Below are 17,536 nucleotides of genomic sequence, written 5' to 3' on the forward strand. Positions count from 1 at the left end.
TTAATTACCAGCTATATTTACACTTAATTAATCGTGTCAGTTATTTTTTAAGCCAAAGATTTGTTGGTTCCGGCTTCTTAAAGTTGAGGATTTTATGCAATTTCTTGTCATTCATGATAGTAAATGAAGAGTCTTTGGGTTTGGTTAATGACTAAACAACATTGATCATTAGAATAATCAGCAGATTCATGTATAATGAAAATAGTCTTTAGTTGCAGCCCTAAAATACAGCAGCTAAGTATAACACACTTGCACCTGAGTAGCTTCTGTTACTGCAGCAAACAACTTTGATGAATGTGATATTGTAAAATACAATTCTGTGCATCAAACAGGCAATACTCAATGTCCCTGGATTGTTCTGTCTCTACCTCCAGTCATTTAGACGATATTTTTCAATCGCTTCACACATAAAAAGGACAAAAGAGTGGGATCCGAGTTTTGTCTCCCGCTTTATCTCTGAACCCTTTGGACTTGGTGATGGGAAGCTGATTGAAGGGTAAGTAGTGCGTTTTGGAGAATGAATTCTTTAGATGCTGGGAAAGAGAAAGAAACAGAGAAACCAAGAACATAAGCCTGTGATTCCATTATTAGTCTCAGTTCTCCTTCTCCCTCTTTTCATTTTCTGATGGCTGGATAATTAAACCTCTATAGTATTGTCTTCCATCTTCCTTGCCCCACTTCCAGCAATGCGAATTCCCCTATGGGCAACTTTAAAAAGGCCCTTTTTAGACATCTGTTTTTCAGATCAGTGCGGATTTTTTTTTTTCCCCACTAATTTGTGTTCTTTGTGAAAGTAGAAACACAAGTGCCAGGACAGAGATGAACATACGTGTAAAAAAAACAAAAAAAAGTCCTTAACAATTCATCTGCAATATAAAAAATAGAAAAAAATCAAAGAAAGTAAGAAAAATATCCCCAAAAATATTCTTTTTCAACCTTTTTTTTATTCTACATTCTGCTATTAAACAACCCAAACCACTCCTTAAGTGTGCGTTGCAAGACATCAGATAGGAGCTCAGAGGCTGGAATGTTACAGAGCTTAATTTAAAAGCAGTCGCGTTCTCCCCTCCAGCTTGAAGGAGGCAGCTTGTCAATTACTGTTCCTGCACTGACAGGGGCTTTGGGCGCCACGAGGAACAAGCAGGAAAGCAGCAAAGCATGGAAAAATGAGCACAACTGGTAACAATGATCAAATAAATAAAAAATGGTAAATAAAACAGATGAATACAAGTTGGAGTGTATGTTAACTTACATCGCTATAAAACAAAACCGGTGACTTTCTGGGACTGTATCGTGCTACACATTTTAATCATGTAATCAAGCTTTTATGTGTAATGCAAAGATTTGGTTCAACTTGTGGTGGTTGTCTCAGTCCACATTTAAAATTACCAGCATCTTATCTGGTCAAAATAACTGTACATTCAGAAACATACAAGAAAGTTAACCTGGAGTTACAGCAAGAAAAGAAAAAAAAACAAACTTAGCTTACATGAACAAAAAAAGCACTTACAGTACAGTCCATATGAAACCTTGTTGGTTATCAGTCAATGCAATCAGCTAAGATAAAATTAGGCCCTTCAGTTACATAATTTGTAGTTATAACTTGATTTTCTGAGAGAATAGACGATGATATACAGAATCGAATAAATAAAATATGTAACATCACAACACTGTTTTTAATTGGCCACATTGGGTAGCTTTAGACAATAAAATTAGCAAAGTAAGTACAGTTTGGTGGTGATGTCTGTCTCATTCATGCTGTATGATGAAATGAAATAATGCTTCTGTGTGAATTAGTGTCAGTCTCAACATTTTATCCTGAGATTGCCTTGTCAAGAAAATTAAAAATATATGCATTTCTGTTTCCTTTGTTATAAAATTGTATTTCCTTTGTCATGAGAAGGTAATCCTAATTAACTCCCTTCTTGCTCACAGTTCCCTCAGTTCATGTATTATTGTGGAGTTATTATGTGCTGTGATCACCACATCATACCCCCTGCAGGAGAAAATACATCAAAATATATATACATCTTAATCTTAGATTTTGGATATCATTATATCATGATACAACATAAGTGTTGTCTTTTCCTGGTTTTAAAGGCTGCATTATAGTAAAGTGATGTCATTCTCTGAACTTACCAGACTGCTCTACTTGTTCTAATGTTCTAATGTCCTAACCGACTGTGCAATCGGGTTGCATCACGCACATAAGGAAAATCATCTTCACAGATGTTCTTCTGTCTCATCTCAAACCTGCACACACTACAAGATTCGAAAATAATGGTGCATCACACACTACGGGATATTATGATTATGGTACAGCACCTCACGTGATCTCTCTCACACGATCTCAAAAGGGAAACAAATGGAGACAACTTACTGTAGTAACGTTAATACTTTGCAGTGAGAAAAAACAAAAAGCAGAAGAAATGAGTCTGGATGACAAAATCAGTCAAAATCATCAGTTAAATCAGTCGATAGTGCCACAGTGTGAGCCCGGCCTTATTCATTATATCCACATTACTAATGATTTTTATGAAGAATTGCATTGTGTTAATATTGTTTGAAAGTACAAATAGTCATCCCGACAATATTGTTGCACATCAATATCGAGGTATTTGGTCATAAATATTGTAATATTTGATTTTGTATCTGTGAAGTGCTTTTAAGGAGATTCACGATAAGGCCGTAAGTTATTGCGATATTATTTTAAGGCCATATCACCCAGCCCTAGGGTGACCTTCCTTACTTATCCAAAAGTATCTTAAGCTGAGGTAGAATTTAAAACATTTGTAAACTCTTAATACAAACAACTTTCCTGTTGTGCTGCTAAAACGGTGTGCTAAGCGTCTCTCTCCATGCCGTGTGCTTTTAAATCAGTGGCATCAGCCATCATCTGCAACAAGACCCCCAGTGACTGTTTCTCCTGGTGGGAAATTCAACCATTCTGACCACTGTTAAGGCCAAGTGAGTGTTGCGAACGTCTCTGGTCTAGTTGCTGTCCCTCTGCCCAGCAGGAGGCTGCGTGACAGGAAGGTTTTCATGGAGGTACTTCATGGTACCGTGCTCAGAGAAGTCGGCTGCTGTGTGTCCGTCACCTCTCAGGACCCACTTGGTGGTGAGCAGCCCCTCCAGGCCGACAGGGCCCCGGGCGTGGATGCGAGCCGTGCTTATACCTACCTCTGCTCCTAGAGATAAAGACAGAAGACGAAAGACAGCCAGTGAGAATCGTTAACACATGTGTTGAAAGTAAGAATTAGCTGTGTCGTGATTCTCGTGATTGACAACGACTCTACTTGACTCTTTTCGATTTAGAATTTAATTCATGGATCTTGAAAATGATCACACAGGAAAAGAGGCAACAAAAGACAGATGATCTGGTGATAAGACCACCACATACCCAGTCCAAAGCGGTAGCCATCAGCAAAACGTGAGCTTGCGTTCCAGAAAACGCAGGCGCTGTCCAGCTGCTGCAAGAACTGCTCCGCTGTGTCCTCTGGAAGAGAAAGACAGTCTATTGGTGCTGCTAGCTTATGACCTTGTATCCTTGTATCTAAAAGCCTTTCAGCCATTAACATAAAGTATGTGAAGATGACAACTATGTATTGTTGAAATAATGCATGAATGCACTCAATAAGCTCAAAAGCTTGCAAATCTAAGGATTTCATAACATAATTCCGGGCATTCGTTGGTGCCAAGGCAATCCTCCGCAAATGATTTAAAACACAACCACTGCTATAAGCTCTGACTGGATGGGGTGGACAAGTGTTCAGTAAAGGTCCAAATGTCCTCAGGAGAAATCCTTGAGTTCCTATTTATTATAATAATTACTATTACTATTATATTATACAAGTCCAGCTCATTTAGATGTAAATACTTGGCCTATATTGTATTAATGAATAAAACCAGGTTCACATTTTTTTGCACAAGCAGCCAAAGCAGGTTTGATGACGTCATAGACTAACCTACCAATCGTACTTATATAACTGTATATTCTATCTATCTATCTATCTATCTATCTATCTATCTATCTATCCATCCTATTTATTGTACATATCTATTTATCATTCATATAAATCTCGTTTTTCTCTCTACTATGACACTAAGAACTAATTTAAAATCATTGAGGTACCTTTTGTGGTCACCAGATGGCAGCAGCACATCCTCCACTGCAGGTGAGAATAATCCTCAGGGTAGACATGAGAGCTTCACACTATCTCTTGCATTGTTCAAAAGCTGCTCACCATTTTGTTCTGATTTCTAACATAAACATGTGAAATCTTCAGTGTATTTGTATTTTAACCTTTGATGAAGGTTGCACCTCAGTTCACATGCGTTTTTTATTATGTACATGTTTTTTGGCTTAGAATGATTGCTTTTGTTGCAGTCTATTTCACAAACGCCATTTTATGGGACACATTTAATTCCCATCAAGATTTCATGATATTAAATATGAATGTGTTGTAAAAAAAAAATGGCAATATGGCCACAGCCTTTGAGTCAGGAAACACTCCGGACACTGCACAGAATGATTTCAAACAACCTGAGTTAGAAAGACGCAGTGTGATGGCTCGCTTGAAAGACAAAAATGTGTTTAAAGTTGACCCAAAGTCTTTTATACTGTGTTTTAGCATCTGCTCTACATTTTAAATGTGCTCTGTCCCCTGCATTGGAGTCACACAGGGAGGCTGTGCACTCATCCTGACAACAAAGTGTCACTGCTCATTAGTTACTGTGGCAGGAGTTGAGATGGACGTGGGAAGGGTGTCAAGAGAGTGAGAGGGAGAGTTTGATATGAATATGAGACACCTACATGAGGCATGGAGCAAAAGAAGACTGACCAAGGCTGACCACGGTGAGGTAAGATATGACCAAAGTAACAGGAGACTGCATCTTTTGTGACACGAATCTTTTTGACATTTAAAAAAACAAACAAAAAAAGAATAGCGCGTATGCATTTGGCCACGTACCATTTTCTGTGACGATCACGTCTGTGTGGGAGCTGCCATATTTGTGAATATGTTCCACAGCCTCTTCCATGCTGTCCACCACCTCCATGCAGCACTCCAGGTCCCCGTACTCTGTCCGCAGGGACTTCGCCTCTGATGGGCTGAATGTCAGGTAGGAGGCGAACCGAGGGCCAGCATGAATCTTCACCTAGTGACACCACAGCATGGAAAAAAAGGTCATTTTAATATACATTTTCTACAGGAGGCGTTATTTAAATACAGTGGAAAGCTTTTATAAGGATCATGTCTGTCCAGATCATACTGATCACTGTAAGTGGATGATTATTATGACCGATTTGTTTTTTCTTTTTTGTTATTTCTCATGCAGATTACCTGCTATTTACTACATGAAATGAAATAAAACAGACAGTTTCTGTTTTTACTCATTTTTTTTGTTTTAAAATACATTTCAGCTGTTTCAAATACTTTTTAATTTAATGTACAAATAAAATGATCATGTGACTGCTCAGTCAGTCTAATTAAAACCACAGATGATTTCTCCCTTCATTCCTTTTTTTTGTCTCTATCACTAGCAGCAAAGATTGTTTCTCATTGTTAGATTGATTTCAATGTGCACGCAGCACCAGCTTCAGGTACCCAGCAGGAAGCAGACGAGTTACCATGAGGCAAAGGATCATGGGAGCAAAGTAAAGAAAATTGAGGTACTGTAGTTTACATTTTTTTTGCCATACTTTGTCATGAAAAGACCAAAGACCAAAACGAACACTGTAGATGGACTATTTGATTATTGTAAGTGTGTTCATTTGTATTACATTGACTCTGTCTCAAGCTTATCGATCCATAAAAGCGGTTGATTACGGTACATAAAAAACAAAATTCCACTTATGTTGGATGTTAGTGGATTTTCACACAATAATAATCAGTATTTTCTGCTGAAACTTTCATCACATGTCTTGATTAGTTATTGTACCAATGTTAACAAGGAGTAATGTGTATGTATTTGGTGCTTTACCTGCTCTGTACGCAGCATGTCAATGATCTGGTCGAACAATGGGGTCCTGAGGATGTCCCTGTGGATCAGTAGAGTCTCCATGGCATTACATGCAGCTGGGTAGTCACACTTGGAGTCTCTGACTGGAACGGGAAAATATCAGTCAATTACTGACATATTCATAGTATTTATTGGCTAAAATCACATGGTAAATTGAGTCATATTAATTTACTAAAACACAACAAATGTACGCATGGACATTTACAGTCTAAGTAAGAAGGGAGATTTATACATGCTGACCAATTTTGATGACTTTGTCAACGCTGGCTTCTGTATCGACGTAGACATGGCAGATTCCTTCGCTGTGTCCGAGCACTGGGATGCCCTTAGCCGCCCGCTGAATGTCCCGCACCAGCTGGGATGAACCTCGAGGGATGATCAAGTCGATCATCTTGTCCAGTCGGCACAGATCCTCCACCTCCTCACGAGTGCTCACCTTGTAGAAAAAAACTGTTTGTCAAACCCCAAGTTACCCCGTCTATGAAATGTGCAATATAAATGGTTTGTATTGCTTTGTAATAAATGTGTAGGAAACTGATTTTACCAGCTGCACTGCCTCTTTGACTCCATGCATGGAAAGGGTTTCCTGAGTGAGCTGGTGGAGGACACGGTTGGTGTTGGCTGCCTCCTTGCCTCCTTTCAGCAGGAGGGCGTTGCCACTGGCTATGGCCAATGCTGACACCTGGAGAAAAACACAGTATTTGTGAAAATTCTGGTTTTATTTCCAGAAAGTCTAGAGAAAAATGAGTGAGAATCAAGAGAAATAGTTGGAATATACAAAAGAAAAGTGTTTCCCATCTTTATGATTTATTTAAGTTGTTTGAATTTGCCAATACCTGTGGCAGGCAGTCTGGTCGAGCCTCAAAGATGACCAGAAGAACTCCAATGGGCACAGTGATCTGCTCCAGCTCCAGGTTGTGAGCCACCCTGGTCCTGTTCAGCACACGACCCACACTGTCCTGGGCGGCCACAGCAATCTGCCGCAGACCTATGGCCAAGCTGTTGAGTTTGGCTGGTGACAGGCTCAGACGCTTTAACATGGCTGGAGGCAAATGGCCTATAGAGTGGAGGGAGAGCAAGGTTACACCTGGTTATCAGGTGCTATGGGATCAGAACTACTGTATTACTAACTGAGGCAATCCATAGAGAAAGAAAGTGATTGTGTCGCCCTCTGGTGGAGAGATATTAATTAAACTGTCTATTTGAAGATTTTTACAATAATATAAAGTAAGATTATGTTGCAATAATGGATTTCATTTTTTCCTGCCAGAGAAGAATATGTGATAAAAATCTGTTTATGCATATGTGAGATCATATTTCTCTCAAAGGAGCAAAGGCAGCAGAAGATACAGGTCCAAGTATTTTCTGACTCAATGTGGTGCTCAGTGAGACGGGAAAAAGATGTGAAAGAGGAAAAACTACTTTATTAATCTTCTTGGAGAAATTACCTGCATTTGCAGCCTGGTCCATGTCCATCTTGTTTGCAGCCAGAATCTCCTCCTTCCTCTCAGTCAACAGCTCTGCTAGGTGGCAGATGACCTCACTCCTCTGACAACAGTCAGCCAAACACAGCAAGGATTAGCACATACATCATCTACCCACAAGGAGTCAGTGTTTCTTTGTATCTGATAAAGGAGTGCTGAGGACTAAGCTTTTAAATTCAAGCGTTTATAACGTATGTTAATATAATTGAAAGATAAACTGATATATTTGAAAACAACTAATGATGTTAAAAGAGCCCATTACTAGTTTAAAACTATATGCCACCTGGTCTGGGTGCAGAGATGCCAGCGTTCTTCCAGAGTTACGAGCCATTTCTGTCTGCTGCTCCACAGTGGGGCCTGGTGAAGGGACAAGACAGATTTTGAGACAGACAGCTTTTTAGATACACCAAGCTAACACTGTTATAGTCTAATACAGCTGCATGACAATAGATCTTACCTTGAAGGTTACAAGGTTACATTTCTGTGTTCATTTCTTTTTAGAGAGGTGTGAATTCAACAATGATGATTTTGGATGCTGTAGTTTGTGGTGCTGTTGAACTCGATTGAGTTATAGTGAGAGATGTTTCTAATATTTGGCCTGATCTTATTGATATAAACATGGTGGATAAAATATTAGAAACACTTCTTAGTATGATGCCAAACAACTCAACAGCACCACAAACTACAGTCTCCAGAATGACATAAAAGTTAAGAAACATCTCTTTTAAACAGCTTGAGGTATAACTGAACATCATAACCTCCTCACCGTAGGATTTATTGCAAGACTTTTGTATCAGTCTGGCTTCATTTTAGCTAGATGTAACTATTAAATTGGCAACTACGTGTATAAAACAACAAAAGCTGCAACAATACAAATGCTACAAGATGTTGAGAGAGAGGGCACGCGGCTCAGGTGAACTCACCGGCAGGTTTGATCTCAGAAAAGAAGGTTCCCACCTTCTTGCCCTCCACAATGTCAGTGATGACATGACCTGTTACTTTGGGGTGGGTGCCATTTGCAATAACCACTGAGGTGCCACCTTGCAGGGCCCAGAGGGCGGCCTTGACCTGCAGACAACAGAGAGACAAAAAAACACAATTTCAAAATATCTACTAGGCATATTTTTAAATGTGAATGAGTTGTAAGAAAATAGCCAAAGTAAAGGTAACGTCTGCTAAGATGAGAAGTTTTTAATTGAGTGATTGAGGACTTGTAACATACTTTAGCCTCCATGCCTCCAATCCCAACTCTGGACTTGGTGCCATAGGTGATGGATTGCTGGTCTCCAGGGTAGAAGATGTCAATGAACTTGGCGTCGTCTGTACCAGGAGGGCTGTCGTACAGTCCTAAGAAAGCAACAATTCTTACACAACTCACTTGCTCATACATAGGTCTAAAATAAACTATGCAAAATGACACACAAACCTAAAACTTTTGCAGCATATACTGCAAACTAGTACCTGTCAATTAACAGTCTAATAAATAAATAAAATGATAATAAAGTAATTGGAAAAACAAATGATTCTAGGTCTTCTAAACGCACTCAAACTGACACAGTTTTGTGCACACAAATGCCTCGTGGCGACCTCCTGAGCATCAGTTTCAAACATGGGGGCAGAAGGTCTGTGTTTGTCTCCCTCATATGACTCAGTTGACCCTGAGGAGTGTTTTTTTCTCCAGTGAGGAGCTCAGACAGATGGTGTTGTTATCTAACAGCTGACCCAGACTGTTGTTGTGGTAACACATACCTTCCACGTCAGACAGCGCGATGAGCAGGTCAGCCTTCATCTCTACAGCTAGCCGCGCCGCCAGACTGTCGTTGTCCTTAATGCTGATCACCTACGGACCCAGAAAGTTGCTGAGGTAAGCAAAGAGAAAGACAGCCATCTGCGATTTACTCATCATGGCCTTTTCTTAAAGGCTAGAGGAAAGCAGATAAATAGTAACAGATACCTTGACACTTTGAAACAGTGCACATTTTTTTTCTATTACTTAACTGTACCTCTGGACTCAGGACCATCTGGGAACATTTTAGGGAATCATCTACATACTTTAAACAAACAACCACCTTAATTTCGTTTCTTTTTTTCAAAATATCTGTCCAGCTAGGTCTGTACTGACTGTCAATTTTTATACATTCAAAGCTTCTATTGAGGTTTTCGAATGTCTGTCGTCATATATTATGATGTCATCACCCTAAGAAACATTAAAAAGCCTCAAACAAAATCCTCATTTTGAATAAAGTGATGCATTAGATTAATAGAGCGCCTAGCAAATGCAGATACAGAATGTCTTGATGTTTTTTTTTGCTGTCATTACACTACTCAAAATTATAGGAATATTGGGATATCATGGGTTTCACTTAATTGCTTATTTTGCGACATATCTGAATTTTCATTTTGTGTTTTGTGAACATCTTTGGTCCCCAAAAATAGTGCGACACATTTCATTTCACTTTTATCGCATATCCATGCACATGCATATATGCACCTATATCCCAATATCCCTAACTAATTTCGAGTGGAAGAAGAAGAACGGGTTTAAACAGAACGAATAGATATGAGAGAGAAAAAGAAAACGCAGCGCATTTTGATGTAGAATTTGAAACATTATGAATTAAACACTGTACTATTTGGTACAAAACTATAGACAACACGTAAGGTGAGCATTAGTTGACCTTGCACACAATAAAATAATAAAAACATTAAAATGAGTGACAGGAGTGAGTGATAGAGGAGGCGTCTACCTACAGAAGTTAGTCCAGACCCATTCCGACAGCACCTCCTCCCCAGAGACTGCATGCACATGACTTAATGGTTGAGGGCAGAGCTGATCAGGTCAGGCGGGATGGCAGAGGTGTTTCAGCACACGTGTGTTTATGGGTGATAGAAAGTACTGCGACTAATGACCAGTGAGTGTGTACACTATATAAACAAACTCTCTCTACCGACTCCGTCAGCACCCCTGCTGCCATCGCCACCATCACCACCAGCATCACCCCCCATGCTATCTGTACCCACATTTACCCCCTGCAGGTCACTGTTGGGCTCCGGCGGTGGAACCACAGCATCGTTGGTGTTGATGATTGGCACGATGTTCATGCGCAGCAGCTCCTGCAGCGTGCTGTTCAGGTTCTGCCTCTTTTCGTCATCATGGAAATCCAAATTTGTCACCAGGACCTGACAGCACAGGAAAGAGGAGAGAGCAGCAAGTGAGAGAGGAAGATTTAAATGTGTTACTTTGCATGATACATATGCTTCTTAAGCATTTCGAGGTGATTATTTTGTTATGCAATATTTAAGTACCTGTGCAGTGCAAGTGCTGTATTGGGTGAACATGGCCTCATACAGCGCCATCAGGCCACTCTGTCCAGCAGCAGCACAGGCCCGGGCCTCCAGCACCGGCAACGACTGCAACACAAATACAGAAGATGTCTGGTTATACTGATTCTGTGAGGAAAGATATTATCCGGCTTATTTCATTTATGATAACTATACAATAGCAATTCTGTTCAATAGCAATCTTTAACAATTAGCATTGCTATTAGAGCTGCAACTATCAGCTGATTAATCCTCATTTTTCATGCAAAAATGTCAAACATTTGCTGATTCCAGTTTCTTAAATGTAAGGATTTACTGCTTTCCTTCTTTCTTTATCATTGTAAATAAAGAGGTTTGGGGTTTTGGACTGGGGGGGTTCAACAAAAGAAGCTATTCGACGATGTCACTTTGGGCTCTGGTCGTATTTATTGCACACTACTGTATGGTATTGTATTATATTGACATATTGACAGTTGTCGCTGATTCTGTGTGTATACTCTGTATCTTCATGTAAACATAAAACATTCAGTATTAAATTTCTTCTTTATGTGACTCAGCGTTGATTTATACCTCAACATTCGAGAACGTTTTCTTACCATGTCTTTGAGCTGGTTTTGTCCTGAGTGTAGCGCCTGTCGCACACTCTGGGACAGCAGGATCTCATGTCTTAATCTTTGCTTGCCAAACGCCACTGCTCCACTGGTGACAATCATCATCTCCCTGCCCTGATTCTGCAGCATGGCCACCTGGACAGCAAAACACCCAATTAGGACTCAAACACACAGCTGGACCCACAGATTTTGTTTTTTGTTCAGACAGAAAGTTGGTTCAGCCATAATTATATAAAAAAAATATATTTTCCTTCATGTCCCTGGTGGTAACTAGCCATTATGTTTTTTTATTTAATTGCCAATGTTTTCAGTTATCACTCCCTGAGAGTTTTGCTTCTATCCCAATACAGTGGGGTGGATGCAATTACGCTTGTGATGCTCAAAGCAAGAAACGTTACATTTCAGAATTCAGTGTCTTTTTTCCGAATGGCAAATGGTTTTCATGAGAACTATTTTCTACCGCAGAAACCATCCCTATGAAAACTTTTCGGAGAATGTTTGATTTTTAGCACCAAACCATTATTAAGAATAACAAGGACTTTGTTGCCCGGAGAAAAGATGTTGCTGTTGAATATTTCATGATTAAATGACAGAACAGAAGTCACTTTACATACTGTACTGTTGTGGAAAGACATACAAAATCCTGGGGAAACTGAAACTATCTACATGGCCAGAATGGGGGCAAAGAAAAATGGCAAAGGGTTACAGAAAAGTAAAACTGAACATGTAAAAACAAATTAAATGTGTCAGAATAAGAAAAAATATTGAAAAAAGGGGGGAAAAGACTCACTGACAGGTTTATATATCGCAGAATTTGAAACAGATATTGTCAAAACTTCTATTTCCTGCTGATTTTCTTCCCTTTTTTACTGGACCCAGAAGTTATTTCATTCTTCATGAAAGCAGAGTTTGTGCTGGTATTTGGCCTCTCACCTGCTCCACAATGGAGGCCAGCCTCCCCAGAGCCAGACCACATTCATCTCCGCGGGTGACCACAGCACTGCCAAGCTTTACAACGATCCTCTTGGCCTGACGCAGTTCACCGCGGTGTGCAAAGGAGCTGCCGTGGGCTCTCCCCTGGGGAACTGTGTAGAGGAAGAGGATGCTATTTTTACATTACTGGTGAAAAATAAAACATTTTATCACCTACTTCATTGTTACTCATTTGCAAAAAACAAGGCCATTATATTATCTTTATATCATATCAGGAAAAACTAGACCAGACATGGTAGAGAAATCCAAAGCAGACTTTTGTAATTAATTAATCAACAGACCTTAGACGGCAGAGTTTCTAACAATCGTGTCAAACCTTACTATGAAAAATCACCTTCGCCTTCAGCTATTTGAGGCACAGGGAATACATTTTTTACAAAAACCTTCTGAAAATGAAAGAATAAAAGGAAAAGGAAAGGAAAGGAAAGGAGAAAGGTGAAGCTTTCACAACAAATACACTGATTAATCAATATACTGGTGTATACATGTCCATGCAAAACACTGCAAACATTGCCTAACTGTGCAAACAAGCATGTTTTGCTGGGTTTTTTGTCTCATTGATCACATGAACGAGTAAAGTTCTCCACTACATCCATCTGTAACCAGGGAAACAAGATAATCACAGCTTTCAAACTGCCACATCAGCAAGGCAAGCAGAAAAGCCTGTGCTGACATTACACATCTCTCTGGAGCAATGAGGCGCATGAGAGCGACGCGCAGAGACAGGCCGACAGAGAAAGAGAGAGGGGGGCCCATGATATCCTGTACAGACCAGAGTAGGTCAGAAAACTCCCTGCAGGCACAACATTTGAGTCAGAGTTTGCACAGTATGTTACAGAAGTAGTTTATCAGGTTTAAATTCATGATTACCTGCAGATACTGTAAGGACTATGTTCATATAATCAGGGACACTCAAATTTGCAAACTCAAACTAATTATCTAATTGTTTACATTGTTGAATAATCTTTTCGACTCATCAATCGATCATTAAGAAAGTCATAAAAAACATTTAAAATTGCTTGTTTTGTCTGCGCAGTACTCAAAAGTGTTTTGCTTTACAGTTATATGAAAAACAGAAAAACAAATGTTTGTCATTTCTGCTTCCTAAATGGCATCATAAATTATCAAAACTGTTCATTTTAAGGCTGCAAATAACAATTATCTTGTTATTCTAGGGATGCAACTAATGATTATTTTTACGTTCAATTAATCTTTTCTTGATAATGAATTAATAATTTAGTCTAAAAAATGTCAAAAGAATGTGAACAATGTCCAAAGTGATGTCAATCAACAGTTCAAAACCCCCAAACTCTTCATTTACTATCATGAATAACAAAGAAAAGTAGAAAATTCTGACATTAAAGATGGTGGAACCAGCAAATGTTTGACATTTCTGCTCGAATAACAAGTTATACTAATTGTATAACTTGTTATTCAAAAAGAAAAACCTCGTTTTACCCCGATATCAAAATAGTTGGCAATTATTTTTCTATAAATCGACTTATTTACTAATAGTTCCAACTCTGTATGATTGAATAGTTTGCTGATTATTTTTTAAAGATATCAATGAATTGTTTCGTCTAAAAAATGTCATCATAGATCGCTAAAGCGATGTCTTGAAATAGCTTATTTTGTGGAACAACACTCTCAAACCCACTAAACATAAAGAAATGCAGAAAATCCTCAAAACTTCGAACCTGAAACTGGGAAAATGTTCAGCATTTTTGCTTGTGAAATGCCTTAAACTACTAATATAATACTAATACTCAAAATATATTCGTCTGGTGGCTCTCGAGGAAATCTGTCAACTGAGAATAAAAAGAAACTGAGTAATAGTTTTAGCAACAGCGCCTCTGTGTTACATCACTGTCCTCTCTCTCTCTCTCTCTCTCTCTTTATCTGCACATCTGGAGCAACAAGTTTGTTTTTACTTTTCTTTAATCCAGGCTGCTGGGTGACTGTAAACAAACATCTGCACACTGTTTACATGCAAAAAAAAAAAAAAAAACTGTGTCAGTATGGTACTCGTAGCACAGCTTGCCTTGTGTTAGTGGTCTGGTGAGCAACCGGCATACGTGTCTCTGGAAGTCCACTGGGCTCCTTGAACACAGGGTCAGCCTTCTCAGCAGCATGGTCTGTTTGTACTGTCTGCCTTTACTGTCACAAAGAGACACACAGAGAGAGAGAAACACACAACATCAACAACAAATACACTTAAACTTGCTGAGTAAATACAAATGAGCAGTATATTTAAGTGACAACATGAAAGGTGATCCCCTGCATCCAGAGTACAGTCAAGATACACTCATGCTTGATGGTAAATAAGATAATTAAGAGCTTTGTTCTTACTTGAGCTGCTGAAGTCCCACTTTAGCTCGTCCCGTGTGAGTACCTGCCCCCTGTAACGTCTCCTATTGAGTCTTATTCATCTTCTTTAACCTCTTATTCTTTCATTTATCACACAGATACTTGAACAGAGGTGGGCTCTGCATGTACTCGACTCCTCCCCTGACTGACAGAGCTGCTGATGAAACTGTCACCGCAGTTTGCATCGAGAGTAAAGCGGCCGGCTCGACAACGTTCACGTTACAAACGCGTCTGTCAGTTAATGTCCAACAGAGTTCAACGACTGACGACTCATTTTCTCATTCTTGGCCACGTTGACATTAAAATGTGGCTTTTCCACAGAGAAAGCCTCGTAAATTGGCGGTGAAGTGGCAGGATGTGACGTCAGGCCGGCCGGCGAAATGCGGAAGCAGAACGGAAGTGTCGTTTAAAGGGTCACGTTTCAAAATAAAACTCGAACGCCTGGTGCATTGGTTGCATCGTGTTTTTTTTTTTTTAATTCTGCTAATGATAAATTATTATAAATCCAATTATTTAAATTCATTCATTAAGTTATCAAATCAAGACTGTCTCCAGTGAAGATCACATGCCAGGATTAAACAAAACAGAGTGAGTGGAAAGAAGGTTTGGTAGTAGAAAAGCTCTGTTGAATAAGTAAGCCACTTAATGTATTGATTAGTTTGAAATGATTATATCATTTTCAATGCCTGTGTACCATAAAGACTGTCAGCAAGATTATTTGTAGCCTCCACATTGGATTTTACATCATGTAGCCTGCAAATGGACCAGATTTCACATATATACTGTTGGATTTCTTTAAGGCTGAAAGGGAGATTTATTTACAACAAACAAGAACACAGGAAGAAAACTGGAATCTTATACCAATTTGTTATAAATGCAAATTGTATTTGGACCAGATTAACTGGACAGTGATATGTATGCTACAACATTTACCATCTTTCATCTACAGTCCATATTTTTCTTTTTTTCAACCAAATTAATCAATTCTGTTAATAATAAAATTAGCTATGTTATTAGCTGTATACATAGCCATTATGTATCAACATTATATATCCATATTACATAGGCCTGTATTCAATATTTATTTATTTGCACTGTGTATTTGTTTACAGTTTATATAAACACCAAGACATTGTACTTTGTTGGTTGTTGTTGCTTTTTAAATATAATTACAGTATAGGTACATACAGCTATTTTTCTACCACTTATGTATATAATAGTTTTGTTTATTTTACTTAGTCCAGCTTTGTTGTCCTTTTGTTTAGCTGTAGCTATCATCTTTTAAACTCTTATTGAAACTGTGTATAAATGCGATGTTAAACATAAGATGCAAAACATGATATTCTACATTATCATTACGCTACTTTTCTCCTAATGTTTTTTCCTTTTTTTCATCTTTTGGAATATTCCTGAACAGAACAGGCTGCGCGCTGCAGTGAGGGGATCTTTTATTTTCACAATGCTTGCAGCATACAAGAGCCACTGAGGTGTTGTATTTGGCATGCTGACTCTAGAGAAACAAACAATATAATACGGGCACACAACATGACTCATGTTCAATCAATGTATACAAAGTGTGACTCAGGTATCAAAGATTGTTGACAGCAAAAAATACATCATCGCTCATTTACATTCGTGTATTAATCTGAAACTAATTGTAGGACAACAGAGTTCAGGATCCAATTGCCATAATCCCCCCTTTCCTTTGTGCCATGTGGTGGAAAAATCAGAGGGGCACAGTAGTGATGAAAGTTTTGTGTACCTGCACTATCCTGCTGTGACAAAATGAAAAGTAACCCAGAGCAGAGTTGACTGACACCGTCTACTGCCTCCAGGACCACAGCTAACTAAATTGGCTCCTGTAGCTCTGGCTAAATGTGTATTATTCTATTATATCTGTCCTGTTGTTTTCTCTGTTGTCCGCTTTTGCCCTTTATCTGTTCTTCTGTGTTCCTCCTCCTCTTCGCTCTTTTATCTGTCCATCTGACTCAGGGGAAGGAACTGACCCTTACCTTACTTAATCCACTAACTGTGTGTGTGTGTGTGTGTGTGTGTGTGTGTGTGTGTGTGTGTGTGTTTATCTGCGCTACCTTTTAACTTAGGGCACGGCTGTTCAGTTTGAACCCTTTGAGCTTGTAGAAGTACTGATTATTCTTACCGAAACTGGTCTTGAACAAAATTTGCATGACATTCACAAGAGACACGTAAGACTACACCTGCTATAAATATAACCTTTAAACTAAAATGCACCATAGATGCTCCTGATGTCGTATATACATTTTATATTTTTTCGCTTTGCTGGTGGAAATCTGTTTGTCACTTTGGTCCAGACTGAAATATCTCAACAACTTTTGGATAAATTGCCACGACATTTGCTACAGACATTCATGGAAGTATTGGCCTGAAATGTTTGTACAGACAAGCGTGGTTCCCTGAGGATGAACCCTACATTCGTATGTGACTCTGCTAACTGATGACTTCTGCTCTAGCGCCACCATGAGGTTCACATTTGTGGTGTCTCAACAACTATCAGATGCACTAACATGAAATTTAGTACAGACATTCAAGCCCCCCTTTAGGATGAATTGTAATTACTTTTATGATGGCCTGTTTTTAGCATCTAGCACCACCATCAGGTCAAAATTGCACTTTGTCCAGTGCTTATATGTAAATATCCTCAAATCTAATTCAATTCCCATCATCCTCTCCTGTACTTTATGTTTGACTCTTGGTCTTGCC

At 39.0% G+C, this 17,536-nt stretch overlaps 1 protein-coding gene across 2 annotated transcripts; it reads right to left on the reverse strand.

The window, feature by feature from the left end:
- Positions 1 to 892: 892 nt before the first annotated feature.
- On the reverse strand, positions 893 to 15,133 carry aldh18a1 (aldehyde dehydrogenase 18 family, member A1). 2 transcript variants are annotated; one of them, XM_084342240.1, is made up of 18 exons: positions 14,780 to 15,133; positions 14,472 to 14,587; positions 12,371 to 12,522; positions 11,423 to 11,572; positions 10,812 to 10,916; positions 10,533 to 10,685; positions 9,255 to 9,345; positions 8,728 to 8,852; positions 8,429 to 8,573; positions 7,789 to 7,862; positions 7,470 to 7,569; positions 6,858 to 7,078; positions 6,566 to 6,703; positions 6,262 to 6,457; positions 5,983 to 6,104; positions 4,971 to 5,157; positions 3,401 to 3,496; positions 893 to 3,188 (listed from the first exon to the last, which is right to left on the reverse strand). In XM_084342240.1, the coding sequence occupies exons 2-18, from the start codon at positions 14,560 to 14,562 to the stop codon at positions 2,992 to 2,994; spliced, it is 2,343 nt and encodes a 780-aa protein (XP_084198366.1). In that variant the 5' UTR covers positions 14,563 to 14,587; positions 14,780 to 15,133; the 3' UTR covers positions 893 to 2,991. The 2 variants fall into 2 exon arrangements, with proteins under 2 accessions (XP_084198366.1, XP_084198365.1); XM_084342239.1 differs by having other exon boundaries at positions 10,527 to 10,685.
- Between the last annotated feature and the right edge of the window lie 2,403 nt (positions 15,134 to 17,536).

The sequence above is a fragment of the Pagrus pagrus genome (genome assembly GCF_965226575.1).
Source record: "Pagrus pagrus genome assembly, chromosome: 21".
In the NCBI taxonomy this organism is placed as follows: domain Eukaryota; kingdom Metazoa; phylum Chordata; class Actinopteri; order Spariformes; family Sparidae; genus Pagrus; species Pagrus pagrus.